The following is a 19,820-nucleotide window of genomic DNA, read 5'->3' as shown; positions in this document are numbered from 1 at the left end:
TTATCAAATCGCACCTGGTCTAATGTGGTCTGAGACACAGAGTAGTCCTCAATGTTCAGTCTCTCTTTGTTGGTCAACACCAGCTGGAAGATTCGAGCCAGTGAGGCGGCGGCGATTTCATATTGTAAAGTGTTGTAGTGTTTCTCTCGCTGTATACATCCCGGAAAGCTGCTTTCCATGAAGGACTCGGCCGGGACCAGGTCAGGAGATAGGCCTGGTTTTGCAGCTTTGATCTTCATCGTGACTACATAGCCACCTCCAAACCTGTCCGCAAGTACAATCAATACATACAATATCAAGTATGCACTTGTTTTGGTGACCATTTGATGGATATTGTCATGCATATCAGCTTAAAAAGTTGAAAATTTAAAGGGCACCTATTATAACCTATTAAGTTTTGATTTTGAATAGGATTTCATGCTTGAATGTTCAAAAAACATCTTATTGTTCACATATTTGACATTGTTGCAGCACCTCTCTTCCCAGTCTGTCTGTAACGTTCTGGTTTCTATGAGGCCCCTTGTTCAGAAAAGCCCAATCTGCTCTGATTGGTCGGCTGGACCAGTGTGTTTTGTGATTGGTCAACTGCTTCTGGCGTGTTTTGGGAAAATGTCACACCCCTTACCATAACTGTGAATTTCAACACACTACTAATGTAACTCAACCAGGCCTCACCCCCCTTTTTTTTTTTTGAGTATGCTTGGGTGGGAATTATTTAAATGAGGGATATTTTGAAGTGTACATTCCCGGTAGAAAACTCTAGACTTTAATCAAAGCGTTTCAGGGAGTTCAGAAACAGAGCACACTGATATAGAGAATACCTCCCTTTGGATTTTGTGCTTTGTAACTTTGCAGGCATTTTTCATGCTTAAACAGCAACATTACACACTAAAGAAAGTTAAAAATGTAAACAAAGCATAATAGGACCCATTTAACACCAGAAGAACATTCAAGTTGATTTGTGGTAATATGGAAATGGCTTGAGTTTTTATAAAACTTTCCAAAAGAACATACTCACTTGTATTTCAGATGCTGGATTGTGCCCAGACATTTAAATGTCCCATTGACCATTATGGCCAAACGGGTACAAAGGGCTTCACACTCTTCCATACTGTAAATGCAAACAAACAAATCAATAATGTAAAGAATATTTAAATGTATTTAAATAATAATGATTAATAAATTAAAATACTATTTGGACACTTCATTTATTTTTCAAATATATTTTTTAATTTTAATTAAAAGGATAACTATAACTATTTATTTAAAGAAACACTTGCCAAGTCACTAAAAAACTAACGCAGGGGTTCCAAAAGATATAAAACATTCTCTTGAAGTCCCCCTGAGATTTAAAATCACAGTATATGATTCACAGTATGTGATTTCAAATCACAGTACAATTTCACAATAAAATGTCTCATATTGCTACTGATTTACTTTAATTTACTGTGAAACATGCCGCTCATGGTATAACTGTTAAAAGAACCGTGACAGTCTAAAACACAGTGCAACTGACTGTATTCTTCTTTAATTATTACACTGCAAAATGTAAATGCTTTTCTTACATAGTATTTTTGTCTTGTTTCCAGCTCAAATATCAAAAAATTCTTAAATCAAGATACATTTAAGTAAAATGGCATAAGATAATGGGCCCTATCATACACCCGGTGTAATGCGACGGCAGGTGTGACGCAAGTGTTTTTTGCTAGTTTCAGGCCGACGCAGTTATCATTTTCACATCCAGTGCCAAGTTGTTTAAATAGCAAATGCATTTGCACCCATTTGTGCGCCCATGGGCGTAACGTGGTGTGTTCAGGCACATTGTTGGTGCGTTGCTATTTTAAGGCAACTGAAAACAACTGTGCCATTGACCAACAAAAACCACTCTTAAGCAATATTTTTTTGTGTTATTTAAAGAACAGGCTAGTAATATGCACCTATAGGTGCGTCCACAACGCGCGCACACTCTGCTTATTACACACACAGGGACGTGCAGCAGCACAAACATTTTTAAATATGAAAAATTAAAGGAATAAAATGTAAAAGATTATTATTGTGTACATAAATATAAAAATGCCTACGTCATAATGGATAGTCATTGCATGTATCAGAATTACCTATTTGCAGAAATGACGAATGAAATTGGCTAATTATTTGACCAATCGTGGCAATACATACATTTATCGTCAGGTTGAGGGTGTCTATATTCCGCCATGTAACTAGCGATGGTGCAAGCTCACCTGGCTTTTAAAGGGAATGGGAGATGACACTCTGATTGGTTTATTGCAAGTTACACCCATTACACATTAAGAGAATAGGGACAACCCTGTTAGACCATGCGCTGGGCGAGGCAACCGTTTTTCCTGACGTTAAACGAGCAAAAGGCGCACTTGTGCCATGCGCTTTAGACCATGCGCTTAGATCGTTAAAATAGGGCCCACTATTAACTAACTATTAACTACGAATTTCACCGCAACAAACTCCTACTTACTGCTTATTAATAGTTAGTAAGGTAGTTGTTATGTTTAGGTATTGGGTAGGATTATGGGATGTAGAATAAGGTCATGCAGAATAAGGCATTAATATGTGCTTTAGAAGTACTAATAAACAGCCAATATCCTACTAATATGCATGTTAATAAGCAACTAGTTAGTGAGAATTGGACCTTAAACTAAAGTGATATTTGGACTGGAAACAAAATACGAAAAGCATTTTTTTGCAGTGTAAATTACAGTCTGTTTAGGAAACCCAGATAAATTCTTGCCTGTGTGACGTCAAAACGACTGCCCTTCCATCACGGATGATACTCAGAATGGCGGTCCACAGGAACCGACGGGAGTGAGGGTCCATTCCTGTAGTGGGCTCATCCTACACACATGTACAGAGTCACATTACACCAATGTTTGGTTTTGCGCAATGACATTGAGAATGCTTAGGAAAAACATACCAGAAGCACTAGAGGAGGACAGCCAATCATAGCAATAGCAGTAGACAGCTTCCTCTTGTTGCCCCCGCTGTAGGTACCAGCACAGTTTCCGGCATATTCAGACAGACCCAGCTTCTGAATGCCCCATTCTGCCACCTACAGAAAACATACAGTTATACATAATTATTGTACAAGAATGCTTTAAGAATTTCAGCTAACAAAGCCTAACATATAGTAGTTATTTGCATAGGGGAAAATTGCAGGGGGTCAATCCCATCTGAGGGTTGCCCCCCCATACATATTATTAAAAACCACATTGTGTATTGTGAATAATATAATGACATATCATTAAAATAATTGTGTAAGTAGTAAAACAATACAAACGCAAACAGGGGGGGAAATGCGTTTTAAGTTTAGAAACATTTTGAGTCCCCCCTCTCTTGCCGCGTACCTCACCTACACACACAAGTCCAGTGGAAGAGAACAAAGTTCTTCAGTAGTTGTGGAACTCAAGTAAGTAGGCTTCGCTTTAAACATCGGATGAAGTGATTATTTTTTCTTTAATACAGACGATGCTGAGTTATTAATATATTAGCAATGACAAAAAATGTCTGATATCTTTGCGATTATTGTTTGGTAGTCACCCACTACAAAAAAACAGCAATAAGCCTTTGTGTGAACTGGTATTAGGCTAATATTGTAGATCTACCGCTGTGTTGGGTTTTGCTCAATACTATGTGGGTACTATGTGGAAAAAGCAAGATAATTTAAAGTCGATGTGAAATCCAATTTTACAATTCGTATTTTTATATTTAATATTGTAGTGTTTACTATAAATGATTTATCTGTGCACTTCATTCATTTTTAAAAATTAATTTACCCTTATAATCTTTAATCAAATACGTTAACCTTCCCTCCCCCTCGCAACGATTTCTCTTCTCTTCCTGTCATGTGCTATGGCGAGAGGGCGGGGCTATCGAGCTCTGTCTCGTTTCTGCGCTGCCTCTCAGAAACCCATCACTGATCGCAGCAATTAGCATAATGGTTGTTTGGTGCATTTTTAATTGCGCTCCTAAGGTCCTCTTTCCTATCCCTAAACAACCTAGTCTGTGTGCCCGCTGGCTCGAATTCCTACATTTCAAAGAAGGAGGAATAACAGCAAATTTGCGTCTGTGTGCAAGGCATTTCACTGAAGAATGTTTTAAGAATTTGATTCGATATAAAATGGGTTTAGTCCAAGTACTACATTTGACAGACACGGCTGTCCCATCGATGTACACAGTCAACGAATGTGAAGGTTAGTAAAACGAATTCACTTACTAACTAGAAAGAATCGTGTAACGTTTTAGATGGATGTTCTGAAATGCCTCTTTGTGTGTTTTATTCGTCTGATAGCCATTTACACAAGATGTTGGAATCCAGTGTCCCGCCAAAACTGTGACCCGCATTGGTGTACAAGCTACATTCTCTACTCCAAAGCCAAAACGGCGGAGTAAAGGCAAAGTTACATTCTACTTGTGTATTTTTGATATTAGGAGCAAATAGTTATTTATGTTGAAATTTCAGCGACCTAGGTCAGTGTTGGGGGTAACGCATTACAAGTTACGTAATAATATTACTTTTTCCAAGTAACTAGTAAAGTAACGCATTACTTTTCAAATTTACAACAAAATATCTGAGTTACTTTTTCAAAAAAGTAACGCAAGTTACTTTTTCACATTCATTTGACTGACAGCTCTCCTTCCCCCATGTTGAGAAAAATAAGTGCAGAGGCGTTGTGTGTAAACATGAGGGTTATTGTAGTTCTAGTCTAAATGTGAGCATTTATTTATCTCACTTGCACAATAAAGATTCTGTACTCCTCAAAATGAATAAAATCAGTCAAATGCAAAATCAGAATACTATGCAAACCTCCAATAATTAAATGTTAAATAAAACAACTATTTTTATGCATAATCTACCTTTATATTTAATTTACCAATGTCTTGCTGCTGACCTTTGATGATGAAAATTACGTGATTTTTTTGTTTTTATTTGTAAAACTTTTTTCTCCTGCATCCTATTCTACCATCATCCAGAATGGAAGCACAGCAGAGCTGCGTCCTCTACTGTTCATGCGTGAATTTGCATTTTTACCTCAGCCTGGGGCTTATTATTTCAATTTTGGTATGAAGAGGTCTTTACCGTTGCACAAAAATATAACTTTTTTGTTTTAAAAAACAAAAACAAAAAAAACAAGCCCAGCCCAGGTGAGAAAAAGCAACGCAAAAGTAATATAACGCATTACTTTTCTTAAAAAGTAACTAAGTCACTCAATTAGTGACTTTTTAGGGACTAACGCAATATTGTAATGCATTCATATTGTAATGCATTAACAAGGTACTTTCCCCAACACTGGTCCAGGTAAAACCTTTGTGCCCCTCTGTGTCCTGCTCAACGGATGATCTTGGCGCCAGCTTCGATCCTCCTTTTATAACGTCTACACCGATCAAAAGGCCATTTTGTTAACAACGCCCAACTTCCAACGATCCAATCAATTCCCGAAGGACGAAATCAAGCCCCGCCCTACATTTTTTCTAATTTCAGAAGTCATTTCACTCAGATATACGTCACAATAAGGAGAAAAGGACGATCTCAACTTCCGTTTCACGCCAACTTTAATAATTATAATATTATGGTGAACTTATGACAACTCATATTTATTCAACTATTGCTGTGTGTTGTCGGCCAGATAAAATGACAGAGAAAAGAAAAACGGACATAAGATAATTTTTCAGTGCAACAAAACGCCACACATATCCTTACAAGTATAATTTTGGCTGCATTATTTGTGTCCCCTTCAAAAATTCCCCTTGAGAAAATGTGTTTATTGTCCACCCTGTTAGATTAAATTTATGCTCGTGGTTATTTGTGTTATTTATGAAATGTGGAAACTTTTCTACAGTGTGTTCAATTGTCGTGCACTATGTTCTTGTCCTGGCGTGTCATGTTATCTGTAAGGGGTGGGAGGTGAATGAGGGGTCAGACTGTGAGTCTCACTCTGCTAATCTCAGATTCAGGGATCCCGCGGAGGCGGGCGTACAGGTAAAGGTGCTCCCTCCCCGTCAGCAGTTCATCTATGGCATCAAACTGAGGACAGTATCCCATGTTCTGGTGCACATCCAATATGCTGGTAAGAATACTGAAGAAAAGCACAGTTCATGATCACAGTTTACATCCAATGTAAGTTCACAACTAGTGGCTCTTTATAGTTTGTACATTACCTGTATCCTGCTACTGACGCCTCCCCTGACGTCACATCTGCGTCTCCGGTTAGCATTTTAAAGGTTGTGGTTTTACCTGCACCGTTCACACCAAGAAGCCCAAAGCACTGCACAGAACATATAAGTTGAATAACACGTCATTGTTCAGTGGTTCATTTCAACCGAAAGAGCAGCATTATGGTTTACAAATATTATTTTCAGTGATACCTCCCCCGCTGGAACTCCTACACAGATTCTGTCCACTGCTGGTCGTTTTCTTTGCCTGTATGTCTAAGATCAGACTGCACATTTCAGCATGGCAATAACCATACCAAACACTACAAATTCAACACTGATATTGCTTGCAAAATATACTCCAAAAATGGATGCTTTTTATCTTCTGGTCACTTACTTTTGACAAGTCTCGAACTAGAAGGATGTCATTCTTGTTTCCTCCTTTGTAAATGCGCTCTCTCTCCTGAGCTACATCATCATCTTCATCTTTAACAGGACTCTTCACGTAGTCTGACACCCTACACAATTAACCGACACAAATAATAGTTACCGTCATATGCTGTTGTAGGGTTTTTCCTAACAGCTACAGTAAACAAAAAGTTATATTAAACAGATCCCATTTTGCAGCCAACTTTTCTTTTAATGTTTATTTTGCAGTTGTAAGGCCAATTCACACCGCACAAACAAACAGCAACAAACAGGTTTGTTTGGGTTTCTTTCTTTTTTTTGTTATATCAGTGTGTCACCCCTGTCAGAGTCTGTTGCCGTAGGTCAGGGTTTGTTTTCACCCCGACTGAACATGTTTAATCAGCGTTTGTTTTCTGTTGGAGCAGTGTGAACATGACATTTATCTTTCATAAAATTCTAAATCCAACGGCCAACTTGTTTGTTGGTGAAAGTCTGTACTGAGAAGAATCTCAGGGGATATGAATAATGTATTTTTGCCCTCACCAGAGATCAAGGAAAAACTTGTACTGGATGAGCAGGTTAAAGATGAAAAACACGAAACCCTCCACAGCCATACAGACGAGATTCTTCCCCACAAAGTTCCATCTGAACGGATCCATGGAAAACTCCTCCCCTGCACCAAGATATAGTTTATCGTCAGGACAGTTGCTTCTACTTGTCTTGTCTTATTTTAGGGGGCACCAGTAGCAGATCTGGCTCACTTATTGTATTACTATTTTGTATTAATATACATTGCTATTTAAGGATTTGGGGTCAGTAAGATTTTTGTTAGATTAAATTTTTTTTAAAGAAATGAATACATTCATTCTGAAAGGATGGGTCTCATATGTAACCCTCGTTCCCTGAAGGAGGGAACGGAGACGTCAACGTAATGTTGAATGTGACCGACTGAAAGGGAATAACAATTTTTTTGTAACAATGTAAAAGTCTCTACCATTTCAAATAAATGCTATTATTTTGAATCATTCACTGCAAAATCATTCGTTAATTGTGCAAATTCATATAAATATTTTAATAAGTAAAATCGTCTGTTAATAACGCCTCAAATTACGAGAGAAAAAATATTTATTTTACTTTTACAAAAAAAAAATATATATATTTTTTATTTTACAAAAAATGTATCACTGTTTTCACAAAAATATTAAGCAGCACAACTGTTTTCAACATGGATTATAATAAGAAATGCTTGGTTTGTTTGCGCACCAAATCATTTCAGAACAATTTCTGAAAGATCATGTGACTGAAGATGGGAATGATGAATGCTGAAAATGCAAGAATTAATAACATTTAAAAATATATTCAAATAGAAAAAAGTTATTTTAAACTGTAATAATATTTCACAATGTTACTGTTTTTACTGTATTTTGATCAAATAAATGCAGCCTTGGTGAGTATATAATATAATATAATTAATAATATATATATATATATATATATATATATATATATATATATATATATATATATATATATATATATATATATATATATATATATATATATATATATATATATATATATATATATATATATATATATATATATATATATATATATATATATATATATATATATTATATTATATTATATTATATTATATTATATTATATTATATAATTTTTAATAGACCAAGTGTGGAAAAGAGCTACTGACATTTTAATGAAATTTCTTTTTGTGTTTTACAGGAGAAATATCATACAGGTTTCGAGTGAAGAAGAAGCAATTCAGATGGATATAGACAAGGAATGTTTTCGGAATTTTAGACATGTACTTTCTTACCTACACACTTAATAAACAAACATGATTATTGTTAGAAATTTCATCCAAATCAACTGAAGGGGAAATGTACTGTCAGTTTAAACTGACATGATGTTTCAGAGCAAGGACATTAACCCTTAATCGTCCCTCAAGTAGGGTTTACGTTTGAGTCCCTTGGGGTCAGATAGACCCCAAACTTTTACAGAGCAATTGCATAAGGAAATATACATTTTTTACATGGAAAACTATATATAATTTGTTTTATTTACTTCTCAACTATACATTTATGCTGTGTTTTTGTGGGCATTTGGTAGTTTTTTACCTATTTACTGCACAAATACTTAACTATGTCATAAATTGGCTCATTAAAAATTATTTTTTATGAAAAAATCACTTGAATGATGATCTTAATTAAATATAAATAGTTTTTGGACATTGCTCTGTGTTAGGGATAGAATACTGCCAGGTTTGTGGAAAAACTTCAGGAATTATAGTTAAAGAGAAAGAGAGTGCAATGACCACATTATCCACTAGAGGTCCATATAGGGAAGTTATGCAAAAGTTAAGCTGCCTTTCATCTTTCTTTTATTTACCCTTTCCCCTCTCTTTCTCATGATTGTTCCATGTTGCGTTTGTGCTCTAGTATTTTTCCTTCATTTATGTATGGAATTTTTTCAGATTTATGCCAGTTATTTGCCAATTTCAATAAAAATTCTCTCTGTTGCAGTCACACTTGTGTGTGTGTGTGTGTGTGTGTGTGTGTGTGTGTGTGTGTGTGTGTGTGTGTGTGTGTGTGTGTGTGTGTGTGTGTGTGTGTGTGTGTGTGTGTGTGTGTGTGTGTGTGTGTGTGTGTGTGTGTGTGTGTGTGTGTGTGTGTGTGTGTGTGTGTGTGTGTGTGTGTGTGTGTGTGTGTGTGTGTGTGTGTGTGTGTGTGTGTGTGTGTGTGTGTGTGTGTGTGTGTGTGTATGAGATAGAAAGTTCGTTCTACTTTGTGTTTATGCTCTAGGACCAGACCTTGATATACATGTAGAAATTTTCAGATTTATACTGGATTTAGTTAATTTTTATTTACAAAAAAAGGGGGGAAATTTTTTTTTTTACACTTTCCCATTCATTTTCAATGTGGGGTCAATCTAACCCCGAGGGACTTAAATGGTAAAAAAAATTGTACACACCTTTAGAACAACCAAATCAAGCCCAGATTTGTTGTGCATGTTTAGATGGATTATTTAGGAAAAGTCACAGAGTCTCATGGCTCTGAGATGAAGGGAACACTTTTTAAAAATGGAGGAAAAGTCCAGTGGGGTCAGCTGGACCCCAAGGACCGATTGAGGGTTAAAGCAGCACTAGGTAACTTTTCAACCTTTATAATATATTTTCAAGACTCTTGTGATGATACATCGACTTACAATAGGTTGAATGATACGTCTGCCATAGCCTGACGGGGTCTGTATCGTTTTTAATCGTACTTTTAAACTTCGGGTTTCGGGTAGTAACTCGAGAACAAAAAGAACTACAAAGCTATCACGCCGCATTCACACGGGCCGAGAAGCATTGTCGCCGACGCCCCGTGTGAATGCGGCGTCATGGTTGTCATGTCAACAAATGCACGTGCGATGCATCCCCTGATGAAGGATGACAAAGTTTACGACAGTAGTAGAGGACAATACTGTTTCCCAACTGTACGGGTACCCCGAGAGCAAAACCTACCTAGTGCTGCTTTAAAGGGCTTTTATTTGAGGTGACAGATTTTACACAACAATTGATCTATCATTAATTGGTCTTGATAACAGAAAAACATACCAAATCGGGCGTAGACATCAGTCACTGCCTGGTTCATGGCCATATCAATGAGACCTCGACCGAGACAGAAGTGAGGGAAGACCAGTAACACCTTCTTCAATACCTCATTAAACATTAGTAGAGACTGAAGGGTTTGTGAAGAAAAAACACAAGCAATTACATAAAAATATGAAATATATAAACATGGATTTTTAAGCAAAACATTTTTTTTTTTACTTTAAGGCATTATTATGACTAAAAGGTACTACATTTGAATTTTATATAAAAACAAACAACATGTAAAAAAATATAGTTTACCCTATTGTTTTCAAAGAGCTCTAAGATGAAGGTGATGGCGCTACTGTTGATACCAATAAAAAGGTTGATGCAAGAGAGGGACACGTATGCCGTGCTGGGGACATTGAACAAGTAGGACATGGGGTACATCATGGGCGTCACTGACCACCTGCATATTGAAGAAGGAAAGAAAAATCACTGTTGTGCTTGGCTGATTTTCTTTAAGTCTATGGCAACATTCATAAGTTGCTGACTGACCCATAGAGACCAAGCAGAGCGACCAGGGCTGGCAGATTTGTGGGTGATGTGTAGCACTTCTTATCAAAACCCACGAAAATGGCGACAACCAGCATTGTGCTGATGGAGTAGTTCATCTGGCACAAACAAACGAATGGAATATGAGGAATCAAGCAGCAGTCCAAAAACATTTCACAATGACTAATGATTGACATTTTACAGAACGGTCCTTGTTAACACTCAACGCTGATAAATCTCACCATGTCCCAGAAAAAGTTGGCGACCCAGTAGACCACAGGGCTGACTCCACTAACAAACTGCAGATGTTTGGCCTTGGTGACACGTTCCTGAATGAGGTAGAGGATGAAGCTGGCTGGGATGAAGGACATGGCAAAGATGACACAGATGGCCACCACTGCATCCACTGATGTGGCGAGACTGTCCGAAAGGAAAAGCAGCCTTTTACTACACAAAAAGTAGACTTTACACTTTTTACTTAAAAAATATTATACACAGTTATACAGTAAATATGTATGAAAGCAGGAGTACACTTGAAGAGATGTGCATCAGATGTACGTGTTTCTGATTTCATGACTACATACACTACCATCAAAAGCTTGAGTTAGATTCAAGATTCAAGGATAAATTAAATTGATCAAAAGGGACAGTAAAAAATATAATGTAATGACAAAATCAAATGCTGTTGAAATTGTCAAATGCTGCCACAGTTGAATTGAAAAAAATGTATCTTTCCACAACAATATTACATTGATAAGAAATGTTTCTTGAGCAGCAAATCATCACATTAGAATGATTTCTGAAGGATCATGTGACACTAAAGACTGGAGTAATGATGCAATTCAGCTTTGCTATCACAGGAATAAATTACATTTTAAAATATATTCAAATAGAAAACAGATATTTTATATTGTAAAAAATCTCACAATATTACTATTTTTACTGTCTTTTTGATCAAATAAATGCAGTCTTGGTGAGCATAAGAGACTTCTTTCAAAATCATTAAAGCGTACCAACCCCAAACGTTTGAACGGTAGTGTACATCACTATTAACTGAACGTCAGATTCTTCACGTAAAGCTTAAAGGGTTAGTTCACCCAAAAATTAACATTTTGTTGTAAATACAGTACAGCGCTTTTAAAGCGATACGGCAGAACGGCGGCCTATCATTGGCCGATGCTGTTTACGTGAGCACCACGACGCATGCGTGTGATGCTGATGCAGGAGCTGACCAATGGTGAGCCGCTGTTCTGCCGTAGCGCTTTGAAAGCACAGCACTGTATTTACAACGTAAACTGAGTAGGAGACTGACACAGACGTGAAAAAATTGTTGAATAAAGTCATTATTTTTGTTTGTTTTTTGCGCACAAAATGTATTCTTGTCACTTCATAACATTAAGGTTAAACCACCAGAGTCACGTGGACTATTTTATCTATGTTTTTACTACCTTTCTGGACCTTGAAAGTGTTAATTAAATAGCTATGGAGGGGTCAGAGAGCTCTCGGATTTCATCAAAAATATCTTAATTTGTGTTCCGAAGATGAACGAAGGTAGCCTAGAAATCTAGACGCACCCTTGCGTCCAAATATAATTTGCAGCCAGGATGGTCTAGCAACTCTCCGTTGGCTTGCGAGCTGGAAAAACCAAACTCTGGTCAGGCCAATCACATCGTGTATAGAGTCGGTGGGCGGGCTTAACATAATGTCGGCAGAGTTGCCGTGGTTCCGCGGGCTACTTGTAAACAAAGAAGCTGGCGAACAGGGGTCTTTCGAATCGGCTTTGGCCGCGACTCTGGAAGACTTGGAGTTAACCTTTTCTTTGAAAAAAGAATGGCACTGAAGTCATTCTTAAGAAAGGAAGATGTGTTCGGAGTTTTGCCGACCGAATACTGCGAAAGTTTAATCGATCAACTAACTCCACTTTACCTTCTTCATTGTTCTGGTTGGTTGTAGTGCTATCCTATTGCGTGCAAAGGGAATATGAAAGACAACCGTTTGTCCCGCCCCTCGGATTGAGCCCTGCCAATGGTGAGTTCCCAGACCCAACATCTGATGTGGGTCTGGCTTGTCAGGCTATAACGAAGGTCTTACAGGTTTGGAACGACATGAGGGTGAGTAATTAATGACAGAATTTTTGGGTGAACTAACCTTTTAAGATTAAAGCCTCTTATTTTAGTACAGTGGTCGATTGACACGTGAGTAGGATTATGAGACATTTTGGACACCGTTTAAACCTGTATTTAATGCTGAGCATCGAAGACGGATGATGTAAACTGAGCCTATCAGTCAAAAACATTTCAACATGACATCTGACACTCACACAGTGACTTCTGAGAGCTGCTCTTTGGTAAGGTTGAGCGGGTGATTGATGGCAGTAATGCCGTATTCCAATGGGTTGGCGTGAGGTGGAAGGTAAGCACGGAGAATGGCGTTGTTTGCTATGTTCATGAAGGAGACCATGGCGTGCCAGCCTTTGTTATTATACCACACCTGTGACAAGTCAGAGAACCAAGAGCAAAAAAAAGTCAGTAGAAAACTGTCCTTGACTTATGTTTAATCATGGTCCAAATCAAAGTGTCCAAACACATTTTGGGACATTGTATTGTTAAATAGGTTGTTTAACTTACCTTAACATTGTACTCACTCTCCATGTAATGCAAGAAAGTTCCTAAATCGTTCATGGCTGACTTTGAATAGGGGCCCTAAGGAGAAGAAATCATTCAACAGTGTATATGTTGTGTGAGCAGAATAGAAAGTAATATATTTAAATGCCTCTCATCAAAATCTCATGATCATTTATGTGTAGTATACACAATATCATACCCCTGTAATATTCATCATCCGTCCAAGCTGGGAAAAAGCATCCTGGATCTGCTCAGGGTCCACATCGAGAATCGGTAGTTGTCCACCAACAGAGAGCCCACCATACCTATGAAAGAATGGGTTTAATCGAGCAATTTATGTTTGCACATTAACATTTTGCACTGGTGAATTTTCTAATTTGGTTCTGTGACTGTTGCTGTACAGTGCTTCTACTATACAAATTAAAAAAGAATTGGTGTTTAAAAACATTTTAGATATATCATGTCACACTGGAGGATGTCATCTTCCCAAAAGTTTTTTTTTTTAAGTACCCAGCTTATGTTTTCTGTAAAATCCCGAAGCATTAATGAAATTCTTTGATTATGATGGGTTTTTCAATTGGACAACCACATCAAACATCCAAGTCAAGTCAAGTCACCTTCATTTATATAGCACTTTTTAAAATATAGATTGTTTCAAAGCAGCTTTAAAGAGATAATAGGAAATTAACGGAAGAGAGATTGGTTTGGCTGTACATCAGCTCTAGAGAAAAGTTATTGTCCAGCTGAAGTAAGTTTTTTTTCCATACAACTAAAAAAAAGAGAGAAAGTTTACCTTTGTTCATTCACCCAATATTTGCTCTTCAAGCTGCATATAAGGAAAACAGCAGTCATTATACAAAATTAAATGAATGCTAACACTACTAACACACTGTAGTTTTCAGAACAGCTCACCTGGTCTTGATGAGCTTGGGGTAAGTCTTCACTAAGTAGTCAGAGATGTTTTTGTTTGTCATGTCGAGCAAGATGTCTCCTGTTGGCTCTTTTCTCTATAGCAACAAAATAAATAAAACATCACTAAACCCACTGCCTGGATATTTATAATTATGATTCAAATATTTCAGTTCCTTCTGATGCTGACCTGTCGTGGTGGCAGTCCTCCAGCTCCAGCCGGACAGAACGGCAGCATGGTGAGCTTTTTATCAGTGCTGCACTCACAGGACGGGGAGGGGTTTTTTGTATTCCACTCAGGACTCAATAAGATGTTACTGACCTCAGGAGACACTGGAGGAACTTCCCAATCAGAGGTTGTGTTTAAGCAGGTAAAGAGGTTCCTGCCAACACATATTCACATAATTAATTTAATATAATATAATATAAAAGACAGCAATTTAATTGCAAAATATATATATTTTTAATTATTGAAAATATTACATTTATTTTCAGTAGTTTAAGTAGAGCGTATAGGGAGACTGACTCGATTATATACACTACTGTTCAAAAGTTTGGGGTCAATATTATTTTTTAAATGTTTTTGAAATAAGTCTCTTATGCTCACCAAGGCTGCATTTTTTTATCAAACATTAAAAACAGTAATATTAATACAATATAAAATATCTATTTTCTATTGTATTTTAAAATATATATTTTTAAAAAATCTGTGATGTCTAAGCTGAATTTTCAGCATCATAACTCCAGTCTTCAGTGTCACATGATCCTTCAGAAATCATTCTAATATGACGATTTGATGCTCAAGGAACATTTCTTATTAATATCAATGTTGAAAACAGTTAAAGGTGCAGTGTGTTAATTTTAGCAGCATCTAGCAGTGAGGTAGTGAATTGCAATTGACCAGCGCTATGGTGGCCAACAAAAGACAAAAATGTTGTCGTCAGAGAGAGCAGAGTGTGACTAGCGCTTTGTAGAGAAGTTTGTCTGTTTAGGGCTACTGTAGAAACAAGACGGTGTAAAATGGTGATTTCACTGTAAGGGGACCTGCGGTGTATGGAGATAAAAATGGCTCATTCCAAGGTAATAAAACATAACAGTTCATTATGCAAGGTCTTTATACAGCACTGAAATCATAGTTATGTATATTATATTCCATTTCTGACAATAGATCCTTATAAATACTACACACTGGACCTTTAACAGCTGTTTAATATTTTTGTGGAAACTAAAAATTTCCAGAATTCTTTGATTAATAAAAAGTTCAAAAGAACTGCATTTATTTCCAATAGATTTTTGTAACATTATAAATGTCTTTATTGTTACTTTAAATCAATGTAATGTGTGCTGAATAAAAGTATTACAAAAATTAAACAATCTTACTGACCCCAAACGTTTCAATGGGAGTGTAATTTACTGGGAATTTGGTAATTAAACAATGATATTGAATCGTGGCACAGGTGCATAGCCCTGAAATGTTTATACTTTATTATTATACATCTATGGAGATTTTGTCACGCTCCATTCAAAGATTACATTTCTGTCATGACAACTCTCAGAGTGTTTGGTATGGTAATGGGTATGACAATATTGATATGTTTGGTCTTGGTGAAATAGATTTGCTACTGCTGTAGGTTATGGTTGCTGTTGCAGCAGAGCAAGTACAGGACTTGCTACTGCCCATACATACACGACACACTGCTGTGAGTAAGACATGCTGCTGCTATACAATAGTGTACATGAATTACCCGTAGCAGATCTATATAAGTGGAGCTGGGGAAGGTGGAGGGTTTCTGAAAGCACGCTGCACTGCTACAGAAAATGCTAACCAAGTATTTAAAGGTTGAGCAGCGAGCTCATTGGCTACTGATAAAGCAGGAACCAATCAGCTGTGCTCTATAGAGAATAATATGATGGCAGGCATATTGAGTCAAGGACCTATTAGCCTGTGGCATCTAGAGTTTCATGACAGAACTTTGCATAAATCAGAATCGGGATAGAACTGGATAGGTGTACATTGGCTCAAAATATTCTCCAGAGTCAATTTCAAAATAAGTATGCTCATAGAGTTGTTTCGAAATCCCTTCAGACCAAACTTCAAAACTCACACCAAGGGCTGATTTGTCATACAGCGTGTTCCCATGCCAGGGTCCTTCAGCAACGTCTGTATGAAGTGCTTCATTTTTGGATGCGATGGCTGCTCATTACTGAGATACAGAAGATACAAATTCATCTCACATGAAAACATACAAACTACTTCATAAGCAGATTCTTAGGGTGTTTTCACATCTGGCTTGTTTGGAGTGTTTGTTTCGGAACCTGGTGTGATTTCTCCCTTAGTTCAGTTCGTTTAGGCATATGTGAATGGGATCCGCACCAAAATAATCTGTCCGAGATTGCATCAACAAGGTGGTTTTGGCCCAATTGCAAACAAGTGGTTTACAAGTGGCTTATTTGTGGTGAGAAAGCAATCTGAACCAACAGACCAACTAACCCGGCTGTATGACAATATTACGTACGTTGCATGAAAAGCAGCAGTGTTTGTTTTGCTAATGCCTCTCAAAACGAATCGCGGGTTAACCTGGAGCAAAGACGAAGTTAAATGCCTTATTGAAATTTGGGTGGACGAACATATTTCAGAACAACAGTCCAAAACACATAAAAATACAGACGAAGCCTTGATTTTTGCTAAGAATTATGAAGTAAAATATGATGACCGCTATGAGCATAAACTGGTGCACGCTGACCATTGAGAAGAGAGTTTACTCATGCTTGACTCATATTAAATCATTTTTGGTCCATTTAGAAATGTTGCCTTGTGAAAGTGAACTGAACCAAGAAGAAATCACAACATTGTAACAATTTTAATACTTCTTTCGGCCCTTAGACTCTTACAGCTGATAGACAATTGATCTCACCTGATGAAGGTCAACTGTGGTCCGTACATCCATGGAGTGAGGGTCAGACTGGGATACTCTCCAAATGGTGGGACAATCATAGTGAAGACCAAAGCAATAAAGACAAAACTGGATGGCAAAACAATCTACAAAAAAAAGCAAAATGTAAAGAAAACATCTGCTTGTTGTCTATTCTAGAAAAAACACAGGGCATCAAATAAGTGGGCAAAATATTTTTCAGAAATTTTACTTTTGTGTATGGAAGAAAGAAAGTCATAGAGGTTTGAAATGGCAACAGAATGTCCCTTATTGGGCAACATTTTCAAAACTGTGTCCACATGCAAAATTCACCTTACCTGTGCAAGAAAGTCTTTGTGGCTGCGTATGGCATGGTGAAATCTCTTGACCAGAAGAGCGTGGAACTGCTTGAGTACCAGGCTAAAGCCTTTAACCTGCTTGGAGGCTCTACCGGCACTGTTGTCAGACTCCAGTGGGTTCCCCACTCCATTAGCATCTGTAAACCAGACCAGATACGGATGTGATCTAATTAGACCTGCTGTAAAAACTGTGTAGCTGCTCAACAGCATTATATTTTGCCTGCTGGTTTACCCTCGCCTGGCTAATTAACCATAGGCAACTGACCACATTAGTTTGCTTTAACAAGCAAGACCCCATACTTTTACTAGTTTAACCATAACCATTTTCAGGAAATCAATCAGCACGACTGACCAGCACTAATCAGCACAAACCAGCCTGGACCAGCAAGGAAATGCACATTCGTCTAAGATGGTCTGCTTTCTGCCAAGAGCTACTGAATATCAAGAAGCTTTATCTCTACATAGAGCATAGCACCTCAGTCAAACCCTTTTTATAGCACCCTGTTAGCTTCTTAGCATTAGCACTGAGCAAAGCTGAGATCTGGGATCTCGATTCACCTTCAATATTACTCGTAGCCTCTCCTTCTCTCAAGAAACCATTTTTCCTCTGTTGTAGCATCCATTGTTCTGAGGGGGTAGTTTTACACAGTCAAACACAGGGGTTTAAAAGACAATCATAAACTACTTCATCATAAACTCCTGGTTTATGGAAAGTAAAGGACTTGAATTAACCTTATGAGACATATTACATATATCATGGCTGTAAATATAGGTAATATGAGGATTTTTACCTGGTGTGACAGAGCTGTTGGCTGCCTCTCCATCTGCTGTAACTTTCAGAAAGATCTAAATATATACAACACAAGTTTCTTAAATCATTAGTGAGCACACAATTATCTATACAGCAACTTTTGCACAGTAACAACCAGTGCAATTATATATATATATATATATATATATATATATATATATATATATATATATATATATATATATATATATATATATATATATATATATATATATATATATATATATATATATATATATATATATATATATATATATATATATATATTATATATATATAGGGCTTTTTTTTCAGTTGTGATTTTAATTTTTGTTTTAGTAATTTTTCCATTTTATAATTTTTTTAATATTTAATTTATTTTAGTTTTAGTACATTTAGTATTTTTTTATTTAACAACGTATCACAACTGAAAGTAACTGATTCAAACACATACATAAATGGATATTAAAATTAGACACAAAATTTAAACACAAAAACTGTAGCTGTATAAATTCCGCAGTCTGTTGACTGTTATTACTGATGGTAATGGTTGCTAAAGCATAATGCAGAAAGAAATATTGTCCAACCTCCTCTAGTGATGTGTCAGATATGCCAAAGCTACTGAGGCCCATGTCAGCCAACGTTTCCTCCAGTTCTCGGAAAAGGCTGGCGTACGCACGGTATTTAAAACCTTTATTGGGGAGTAGATAGGTCATCTCTTGACCGATCATTTCAATCAGCTTCGCCTCAGGTACATGGTGATGTATCAGAGTAGTGATGCTCTCAACATTCCCTGTGAAATGGGAAAAAAACAAAGATGTATTTTTGAAAAAATTAGGATGTTTATAACACTATATATTTTGTGTTGTTAGTCCACTGACCGTCCAGTATTCTCTCAGGCTGTAGTGTCTGACTCTCCTCTTTATATCTAGTGCAGGAGGAGCAGTTGCAGGAACACTCAGACGCACAGTCACACTCATTCTGAAGAACAAAGGCAAAGAACTCTTATTGGACACAGTCAAAAGCTTTTTTTATGTTATTTTTAGGTGGTTTTCCTCTTCTTGTATTAGATACAATAAACCTAAAAGATTTTAAATGCTCAGAAGAAAATATGAATGGTGCTTGTCGATAGACTGGGTAAACCCAGCCCGATCTGCCGGCGATTTGATTTCGCCTTGTCGCTCAGGCTGGAAACCTGTACATTTCTGTCCTGCTTCCGTAAAAATATGCGGGGACGAATCACAAACTGGCTTATTCACCTGGCGCGCTATTGGTGGGTTCAACACAATGGTGGATAAGGAAGCGATGTATTGTTGGTCTGATTGGTTGAATGACTATCCAATTGCGTACAGAGTCATTTGAAACTATGCCTGTTGATCATGCCTCTTGTGGTCTGATTGGTTGAAGGACTATCAAATTGCGCACAGTCATTTGAACTATGCCCGTTGATCACGCCTCTTGTGGTCTGATTGGTTGAAGGACT

The 19,820-nt window shown here is 37.1% G+C and overlaps 1 protein-coding gene across 2 annotated transcripts in view; it reads right to left on the bottom strand.

Annotated features, from left to right (window-relative positions):
• Window positions 1-19,820, bottom strand: part of abca4b (ATP-binding cassette, sub-family A (ABC1), member 4b) — a 59,994-nt gene that overhangs the window by 1,864 nt on the left and 38,310 nt on the right. The window contains exons 25-50 of one of the 2 annotated variants that reach the window (XM_079820529.1): window positions 19,219-19,318; window positions 18,925-19,130; window positions 18,339-18,393; window positions 18,106-18,174; window positions 17,527-17,684; window positions 17,192-17,316; window positions 16,382-16,480; window positions 14,467-14,659; window positions 14,280-14,374; window positions 14,161-14,193; window positions 13,567-13,672; window positions 13,371-13,445; window positions 13,064-13,233; window positions 10,986-11,163; window positions 10,747-10,862; window positions 10,510-10,657; window positions 10,213-10,336; window positions 7,135-7,264; window positions 6,581-6,701; window positions 6,397-6,459; window positions 6,190-6,296; window positions 5,966-6,107; window positions 2,948-3,082; window positions 2,765-2,868; window positions 1,019-1,111; window positions 15-264 (exon numbers count right to left, since the gene is read on the bottom strand). In XM_079820529.1, coding sequence (XP_079676655.1) covers window positions 15-264; window positions 1,019-1,111; window positions 2,765-2,868; window positions 2,948-3,082; window positions 5,966-6,107; window positions 6,190-6,296; window positions 6,397-6,459; window positions 6,581-6,701; window positions 7,135-7,264; window positions 10,213-10,336; window positions 10,510-10,657; window positions 10,747-10,862; window positions 10,986-11,163; window positions 13,064-13,233; window positions 13,371-13,445; window positions 13,567-13,672; window positions 14,161-14,193; window positions 14,280-14,374; window positions 14,467-14,659; window positions 16,382-16,480; window positions 17,192-17,316; window positions 17,527-17,684; window positions 18,106-18,174; window positions 18,339-18,393; window positions 18,925-19,130; window positions 19,219-19,318 — 3,195 coding nt within the window. The remainder of the gene's footprint in view (window positions 1-14; window positions 265-1,018; window positions 1,112-2,764; window positions 2,869-2,947; window positions 3,083-5,965; window positions 6,108-6,189; window positions 6,297-6,396; window positions 6,460-6,580; window positions 6,702-7,134; window positions 7,265-10,212; window positions 10,337-10,509; window positions 10,658-10,746; window positions 10,863-10,985; window positions 11,164-13,063; window positions 13,234-13,370; window positions 13,446-13,566; window positions 13,673-14,160; window positions 14,194-14,279; window positions 14,375-14,466; window positions 14,660-16,381; window positions 16,481-17,191; window positions 17,317-17,526; window positions 17,685-18,105; window positions 18,175-18,338; window positions 18,394-18,924; window positions 19,131-19,218; window positions 19,319-19,820) is intronic. The other variant, XM_079820530.1, reaches the window with a different exon arrangement.

Source organism: Gobio gobio (genome assembly GCF_949357685.1).
Source record: "Gobio gobio genome assembly, chromosome: 6".
Lineage (NCBI taxonomy): Eukaryota > Metazoa > Chordata > Actinopteri > Cypriniformes > Gobionidae > Gobio > Gobio gobio.
Note: the sequence above shows the minus strand (reverse complement) of the source record. Positions and strands in the feature narration are given on the sequence as shown.